At 36.9% G+C, this 9,483-nt stretch overlaps 1 protein-coding gene across 1 annotated transcript in view; it reads right to left on the bottom strand.

The window, feature by feature from the left end:
• Positions 1-9,483, bottom strand: part of GDA (guanine deaminase) — a 24,161-nt gene that overhangs the window by 5,214 nt on the left and 9,464 nt on the right. Inside the window, exons 5-11 of the mRNA XM_027881983.1 lie at positions 8,884-8,989; positions 6,056-6,083; positions 4,568-4,675; positions 3,416-3,523; positions 1,228-1,325; positions 685-752; positions 104-250 (exon numbers count right to left, since the gene is read on the bottom strand). Coding sequence (XP_027737784.1) covers positions 104-250; positions 685-752; positions 1,228-1,325; positions 3,416-3,523; positions 4,568-4,675; positions 6,056-6,083; positions 8,884-8,989 — 663 coding nt within the window. The remainder of the gene's footprint in view (positions 1-103; positions 251-684; positions 753-1,227; positions 1,326-3,415; positions 3,524-4,567; positions 4,676-6,055; positions 6,084-8,883; positions 8,990-9,483) is intronic.

Here is a 9,483-nt window from a genome sequence, read left to right as displayed (position 1 = left end):
GCGCCGCGTCCTTAACCTCTAGATCACCAGGGGCTCCCAGGGAGACGTAATACGAAAAGGAGCTGTAGCTCTCTGTGTACCCATTAAAGAATTTTCTTCTTACCTTTGCTTCCTCCCAGAGTGGCAAGTCGAAAAGCTTCTTCAAGAGTTAGTCCTGTTTCATTGACTTTATTGATCTGAAGGCTATTTGATGCCATCATTGCTTTTCTGATAGCATCAAGCATAGAAGCTGAATATCCACCAGCAACATCTAGAAGGGATCAGACTCTTAGAAACAAGCTTTGGGCATAATTCTCTATGTTAAATTTCTTTTGAAAGTTACAAAGAGACATATTGTGGTAAACACAGCAAGTTTTACCACTAAGCACTGCCTCTGAACGCATAATTCCCAATAAAGGTGTTCTCACACACAGTGAGGTGAACACAACACAAAATCAGAAACCTGAGCTCTGTTTACTCTCAAAACAGCAACAAAACTCTTTGTTAATTTTTTTTTCTTTTGAAACACTTCTGGACTAGCCCTAGATTTCAGTACTCTACACTTCCTTACTCTAGAACTAGTGGGGGAAAAAAAGTAGGACCGCAAGCTGGAGACATGCTGACTTCTAAATATGAATAGGCAGGCATGTCTTTGTATCTCCCAATGGTTTCCAAAATAAACCATTTTCATAGCAAACTACTAACCTGTGCCAAGACCAAGCTTCACATTGTGTTCCAGGACCTTTCGCACATTTAAGACACCGCTGCGCAACCTGGATTTTAAGAAGAAATATGTTCAAGAAAAGTAGGGCCACAGAGCAACTTTGTGTCAAAGGCTCTCAGAACGTGTGCAATAGAATTGGTTTATTATTTATTCTGGCTGGATACCATTATTTCTGCTTAATATAAAGACTATATAGTCCAGTTCCCAAAACATAAGCATAGTTTGGGGGGAAGGGAGATGGCCTGGATCTGCCATTGGTAGAAAAATAAAAAAAACCTGTTTTCTCTAAATAAATATTCATACAGATATAAATATAGATATAGTGATTAGACTGAAAAATCACAAGTCAGGCCAGAGCACACTACACAGAAGTGGATCATAATGGTCATGTTCAGTCCAATATGTCATTTATAGTGGAGTGGGATATCTCATTAACAGTCTTTCAGTGGTAATGTGGACTCAAGGTACTACATGACCAACAATTTTACCCAATTATACACTTTTTTTTTTTTCTTTTTACTTACGAAAAGTTAGAATTGGGGCAATGTGAAATTGCAGCTCCACGAAGACTAAAAAGTTTCAGCTCTTCTTCAGAAAGATAACAGGCATGAGCCATCACTGTCTAAAGAAAAAGAAAATCACCAGTTTACTCAATATTGCATTTACTTCACTGGCTGTGCTTTTTGCTGCACTGCTTTCAATAGCCAAAAAGACACGTTACCATCAAGTAAAATTAATGTACTTCTTGAATGAAGCTCTTAAAATTCACCAGTGTAAATTGGTGTTTATCTTCAATATGCCTGAGATATTCCCTCAGCTTTTTTCATTTAGAAGATAGGATGCTGACTGTTTCAGTGGCTGCTGTGACCTAAGAGCTTCAAGAAGCAAAAGCAAGAATTCCCCAGTTGTCCTGGCACTGCAGTAACCTTATGATTTATATTTTGTGTCTAACACAGGGATTTTCAGATACAATGGAAGAGGTATGTACTCTTAGCATGTTTCTTATTGGCTCCCTAGAGGTCTGTGCTGGCTATATATATATATATATATATATATACACACACACATATATGAAATATTCTTTAAGTAAAATAATGTAATTTTTTATGCAGCTTTTAATTCTTAGCCTACATAGCTGACTTTAAGTTCACTAGCAGTATATACAAAACACAGTAAAGGATAGTTTAATTTAATAGTACATAAACCAGTTATTCCCAGACAAATCTAATTGGCATTACCTCATATACCAAATGCCCACTGAAAGAGAAGAACAAGAGCTCTGTCATATCTTGCAATCTGCTGATAAAAATGAGAATGGCACAGAGACTGTTTCCACTCAGCATCTCCTAATAGCACTGTACCCTTGCTATCTCTGCTCATCAAGATCAATGCAGCTGAAAACGCAAGGACAGCCACGTCTTCAGTTAAGGACATACATATGGTAGTTGCTGAAGCATCTCTGCTGATCTCTACTGTTCTTTAAAAAGAAGGAAATATTTCGGCAACAGATCAAAAAAACCCCATGCTTTTAAAACACTAAAAATAGATTTGATGTCTTAGTTTTGGTGGTTGGACAGCAGAGAATGTCTGAGGTTCTGTTATATTTGTGTTGAATAGAAAACTTTCCCAAACAGCCAGAAGCCTGACTCCAGAAAGCACCAGAACCCATGATTTTTAGTTAACATTTTCACTTCTGTGCATATAAAAGTCTGACAGAATTAAGAACTATGTTTCTGCAGCACTAGTACTCTCTTTAGGACACTAACTGACACATCAAATCCACATGCATAGGACTGTGCTAGAAAACAAAGGTTAGTACCGTGTACATACTTCAGTAGTCCATACTGATTTCTCAAGTAAAAAGGACAGTAAACAAGTAATTTATTGGGGTACAATTTCAAACACAGAAATGGCAGTTCAATACCTAATTCCCAGGGACTTTCCAGATGCCCTTTGTGCCTCTGAAAATTCTCCCCTAAATTTTTAAATCAACTTGACTGATATTTATGCATTCTGACTGTAGTTGAGCTGTTCATATTCACTTCTGCATGGGCTCTCCACTATCTAATAAGGTGTGCCCTGGCACTCCAACCTGTAATTACTTGGTTGGTATCAGATCTGCTTACATTTATCTTAGCAGCACGAAGCATTAATAATTTCAACTCTTCAGGCCACTGTGTCTCCCAATGCTGGGCAAAATCAGCTAATGAAATGAGAGTGCTTCTGGATAATTAGAGCGGTAATGTGTACTTGTCTGCATGTGAGGTTGAGACTCAGAACACAACAGGGCAGGCTGCTTTCCCTTAGGAAATTGACAAAAAACAAAGTTGGTCCTACCATAACACCACAGAAGAAATCTTCAGGCAAACCAGTGTGCAAGGACGTTGTAATATAAGTGGGTACTGTCCAAGAATTACCAGCTCCTACAATACCAGCTCCTTCTAATCTCACTGCCTTAATTCTCGTTGGAGCCCTTGGAAAATGGACCAGGGACCATAAAATATGTTTACTGTTCATCTCCCCTAAAATGTTTACGAAAACTGTGGGCTTGTCTAAAGTTCTAATACCTCAACAGAGAACATAAAACAAATCCATACTTTACCCGAATGTCTCTGACCTTGACAAAACAATTTTTCAGGTAAATGCAATAAACTGTCATTTTCTCTATGTGGATTAATCTAAGCTGTGTTGTGGAAGTTTTTATGAAGCTACCTTGCTGGTTAGCAGCTTGTTTTTATCATACAAATCAGTGTAATTCTTGTAGGCAGGAAACATGTTCTCCACAAGTTTGACTTCTTCTTCATTCTCACTTATGTGACTCTGCAATAAGAAAATACACAGCAGTGAAAGCTTTAAATAGCATTGAACTTCACACTACAACCTTCTGAGCAATCTACTGGTGCTAATTGCACACTGATAAAAATTAGTATCTGTAAAGCTACAGTTAGATCTAATCCTTAGGTTTCTCTTTTAATCAGAGAGATCCCTGGGACCCAGAGGAGCAGCTCCATTTGTTCCTCTAAAAGTGATATGGGATGGTATGCATGTCCATCACAGTAGTGTGGTGACATAATGGCCAATTTAGGGTTTGAAAAATGTCAAAACAGTAGATAAAATAAAACATGATATAATTGTGAGGTAAAAGAGAGAACCAGTCTACAACAGAATGGATCCTGAGATCAGGGTAGCTGATAGGTAGCTGCTCCATCTATCTTCAGATGAGCTGATTAATTACTGGCCTCAAATAAAAATCTGACCTTTCTGTACTCCCATTGGGGCATATATTTTCAAAATTTCCACTTTGAAATGAAAAAAAATCTACATATAGCATAGCTTTAAAACAGTATATGCTTAGAACTGTGTAACAAAAAAACAAAACAAAACAAAAATTTTAACACACCTGCAAGCTTTAAAATATGGCTTTTTTTAAACACAGAAACTTTATCACATTAGAAATCTTACTACTGTATTAAAAATATTATGCAAAATACAAAGATGAGTAATACTTTTACCTACTGAAATCTGCTCTGTAGAGAAACGATGGAAGGCAGGGGGACAGCCTTGACTAGAGAGAGCAACCTTCAGCAATTGAAGGGTTGCTCTACCCTTTGGTACAGGGTGCCAGTCTCCCTGTGTGACCATGCACTGGGACTTGCTGAATTGTGCATCCTCCCAGCTATGAGCTTTCTCAATTCCTGTACAAGTTACAGTGTTCTCACAGAGTACCACTTGTAATTTCAGAGGGATTAAAAAGAAACTCCAAGGTGTAGAGGCTTTATTGTTTTCTGAAATCATGAAAACTCCTCGACCAGTGTGCTGTGTGTCCAAACTATTGAAATTGTATACAGAACTCTCAGAGCTTACCTGCACATGGAGATCACGAGCCTGTGCTAAATCTCCAAGTGCACACAGCAAGTCCTCTGTGCAGGAAGGGCCAAAGCGGGGGGTTATTACAGGTTGTACTCTTGGATACTGAAAATATTAAAAAGACAGGCTTTGTATTCTACACACACAAGCACACACACACACACACATATATGTCAGCAACCACAGTTAAGACTAGCTTTACACGGCAATTACATTTTGTCTTCATTGCTTATTGCATACTACATCCTTGCCAACTCAGTTTAAGCTGTGTAGTTATTTCCTTACTTTTATTAGACATTTCATCACAGAAATAGAGATTCGAAGTGTGTATGTGTGTGTGTGGGGGGGGTGTTTATAACAATTTTAATGAACTTTATTAAAGAATTTATTTTAATTAGAACTCTTTCACCAAGTCACTGAGATTTTACCAGTCTTCAGGAGCACCAGATACTTTTTCATATTTGGTGACAGTCCTATATGCACTACCAGAAATAAGTCAGATGAATGACCAGACATTTTTCTGAGTTCTTCTTCTGTGACTGTCAAAGATGTAATGGTGCAAAACTGTAGGCTTCTGTAAAACCAACCATTTTCTTGCTTAATCATTTCTACTCATAATAACAACAAACTATCCCTATACTACCTAGATAGGAAGAATAATGGTAGAATCAGATATGCTACACAGTAGGAAACAGTGGAGAAAACACTAAGAGTAGAGATACAGAGGTTTACACCTCGCATGTTTAGATCAAAATTTTCATAAAAAACAGACAACAGCATTTCAATTCTGCCTTCAGTCACAGGAGAGAGTTGTGCAGAAGTCAGCATATGATATTTAGGATTGAAGTTTCCTATATATCTCCCAGATACAAGACACTCAAGATCTTGCAGATTAGCCCACTTATTTTGCTAAAATATATGATTTAGGCATCAAACTCAAGGCATCTGCTCTTGAATATTTTAAAATACAACGTCAAAAGAGCCATTGAAAACTAAAGACTGGTAGGAAAATACCCCAGCTTGTAATATTAAGAGAGTAAACTTCTATGTTTACTTCAGAAGTGTAAACATGAATTTCTTTAGAAACACAGTGTAAGATACGTGCTGACCAAAAACACTAATTTTATAATGGATTACTAACTGTACTGAAAAAACACTGATTTCTGCTGGTGAGAATTTCTTTAATTTGTCTACTTATATACTAGAGAGGATCAACTGAATTCCCTCAATAGAGAAACACACAGAATATTACTCTGCTTTGCTCTGACCACAGAAAACCGATTTTACACTGTTACAAGTCCATTTTTCAACAATGTGTCTAGCAGAACATTTTTCAGACTGATGGTATCTCTCTTACAAAAAAAGATGTATATTTTATTGATTTTTCACTAAGACAATAACTTTGGACAGCATGATTAATGATTTCATATATTCACAAAGTATCTTCTGAATACAGAAGTGGATGCAAAGGAGAACTCTACTTACTTTCTTTTCCAGGAGCTCTGTAACAAATCTGAAAAAGGGTAGAAATAAAGTTGCTATAAATCTGGGATCTATGTTATATTATGAAAAATATAGAAAATATATACTTGGATACCCTGTTAAACACTTCAGACGTAGATCAATTTTTCACAAAAAGCTGAACCAGATTTTCAGATGAAATAAAAACAAGCAAAACAATACAGTCAGAATAGTTACACCAAATTATTCTAGTTTTGAATTTGACCCTGAATATGCAGATTATTTTTTTCATTTGCAATAATTACCATTAGACAAGTGGTAATTATTGTGAGTTCTCCCTGAAAACCAAACACATGCTACATTTAAATGAGTTGAAAACATAATTATAAGGTACAGATGCAACATTAGAGAAAGAAAAAAACAAACCATCTCAAATTTGTCTGTCCATGAATTTAAACTGCAGTGTTAAATAAATTCTTTTAAAATCCAATTTTTAAAAGACACAGCAATATTTTATACCTCACAGTAGTTGCAAATGTCCTTGTTCACTTAAAGAACCTTGATATTCTGGAAATTACTATATTAATGTTAGTGTACAGATTATCTACCTTACGGAAAATATAGATTTACTTACTCTGTCAAATAAAAGAAGCTACCTCAGACCTCTACAAGAAACCCAAGCAGTCAATATGGATAATGCAGATGAGCAAATAAAATTTTCTCTTATTTCGGACAGAGGATGTTCTTTGAAATCTCATTATGTTTACTGTATGTAATTTCCAAAAGCCAGATTCAGACGGTTTCTGGACAGGATCTTTGTGAATTTGTATGTCATGGTTTATATTCAGAAAATTGTGCAATTTTGATTACAATAAACATTGTATCAAATTTATCAAGTATCTTCAGATAGAAAAGAAAATAATGCAGGAGGATAGATTCACAGCACTGGAGCTGGTACTAGATCACCAGTTGGAGGTAAAATACCCTAGTTCAACTTCTGCAATAACCAAAGGAGTTTGAGCCCACCATTGCCTACCTTAGAGAACCAAAATGCAATATTAATTCAATATCATCTGCCTCCCCATACTGATTAACCTGATATAATAAAGCATTCACTTGAGCTGAAACTCTAACAGAAGTATAACACTCAGATGATAAGCCAAAACTTCAGTATGGTAGTTTTCATTCTTCTTCACATTCTTTGAACAGTGTGAGCATTGTTTCAAAATTGAAATACCTTTACCAAATATACCCTATACTTTGTTGGTTTATGTACTTCTCTATGAGGAAGGAAGCTCATCTTCAAATCATGGTCTTCTGTAGCAGAAGAACAGACTTGAACATAGATACTCCTCTTTCCAAGTGATTATATCCTAATATTAGTAGCATATGCTGTATTCTGGATTTCAATTCGCTACCTTTTCTTTAAATCCCCTTTGACAGAAAATGATACATTCAAATTTTTACTAGAATTTAGATTTAATATATGAAGCATTTGGAATTGTATCTTATTCCATGCATATGTTTAGTTCTGGGGTTATCTGTAAAGAACTAAAATCAGTGTAGTCCATTTTCTGATAGTGTGACAGATCACATTTCCTAGGTTCTTGAAAAAAAATCAAACAAACAAACAGAAAAACCCGCTAAAACATTGCCCTCTTAAAGACAGAGTTTTTTCATCTTTCTGCAATTGTATTGCTGTGATTTGGTAAGTACTCCAGATCCATGCCAAGAAGCACACTCTTCTCTAATCACTTCTGGAGTACTTGTGCCACACTCTCACCCAAAGCTGCAAAACATTTGTTACTAACACAATCAAAAACGAATGAGTTGGAGGCACAAGACAGGTATTTAAAAGAAAGGGGTTTTGATCATCCTGAAGCTTTTAAAAATACCAGAACTGGGAGTTCTGCTGCTTTCAGGCCCATTTGGCAGCATTTGCACTGTATTATGAAAACTGGGGATTTGTATGAAGGAAAACAAATGTTAGTAGAGTGAAAATGATTAATACTGCACATTTTAAAAGTGTCTTTAAATATAAACACTGTTAGAAACTCATGACTACTTTTGACTTTTCTGTCATGCTTCTAGCATGATTTGCAAAAATAGGATAGCAACTTCACACAAGTGTCATAAAATGTTTATATTCCTCTTAGGTATTTTCTCTTCAGCATGATATTTGAAACCTTTAGATAAGTAAACAAACAGTCCCATGAGAATAGCTGTATGCCTGCTTAACCATTTTCTGAGTAGGGATGCAAAAGACACGAGAAACATAAGACAGCAGGATGTCATACTCCAGTCTTGGGTCTCCTCCACTATGGACCCTGACTTAATTCAATTCTCCCTCATTCACTCAGCTGCATATTAGAGTAGTTTGACTGGTGCTGTGATGGAGAAGAAGAGAACTGCAGCATGTTTTAAAAGGGGTATATGGAAGCTAACTTCCACAACTTGAAAAAAGCCTTATCCTAAGGCTTTGGTAGAAGGAAATAGCTCAGAAGATAATGGTGGCAAAGGAAGTGGCTGCCACCCTACCATCCCACGTCAGGCCACATCACTCCACACACAGCTGTGAAGGGAAAAGAGGAGGCAGAAACCACACATATTCTTTCAAACTCTAGATCTGTGCTTCTCCCTTTCTTTGGAAAAGCCAGAGAGATGCTACTTGGGCTGTGCAGCAACTGAGTATGCAGGAATTGCCAGAACTGTAGAGGACAATGCTGTTGGAAGAAAAAAAACTGTTCCCAATAAATTCACACCTGTAAGTTCTTAGTCAGATTCACATTCACTTTTCTAATGTATGAGAAATTTTATTTCAAAAGGTTAGGCCATCAATTTATTCATTTTACCTTTCCGTCTCTTGGACAGAGTCAGCAGTAATCTCTTTGTATTGTGGCACACTCTCATTCATATCCATGCAGACTTTTCCAACAAATGCTCGTTGACCAAATTTATCTGTTAAGATGCATTAAAATATAAATCTCAGAATTACTGGTTCACGAAACACACTATCAAAGCTTATACTGAGTTACAAAAGCAAGGTCGACCCCACTCATCTTAATTTAAGATGAACAAAATTCATGCTCTTGTCTTATCTCTAAGTTCATAGAATCATAGAATAGATTGGGTTGGAAAAGACCTCCAAGATCATCAAGTCCAACCCCTGATCCAACTCCAATTACTATATCATGGCACTAAGGGCCACATCCAATCTCTGCTTAAAAACCTCCAGGGATGGTGAATCCACCACCTCTCTGGGCAGGCCGTTCCAATGCCTGATTACCCTCTCTGTGAAGAATTTCTTCCTAACATCTAACCTAAACCTCCCCTGGCAGAGCTTGAGCCCATGTCCCCTTGTCCTATTGTTGGTTGCCTGGGAGAAGAGACCAACCCCCACCTGGCTATAACCTCCCTTCAGGTAGTTGAAGAGAGTGATGAGGTCACCTCTA

The sequence above is a fragment of the Empidonax traillii genome, unplaced genomic scaffold, assembly GCF_003031625.1.
Source record: "Empidonax traillii isolate 1590-97213 ecotype Southwest subspecies unplaced genomic scaffold, ASM303162v1 scaffold7:size3022706, whole genome shotgun sequence".
Lineage (NCBI taxonomy): Eukaryota > Metazoa > Chordata > Aves > Passeriformes > Tyrannidae > Empidonax > Empidonax traillii.
This window is presented reverse-complemented; position numbering and strand designations above follow the sequence as displayed.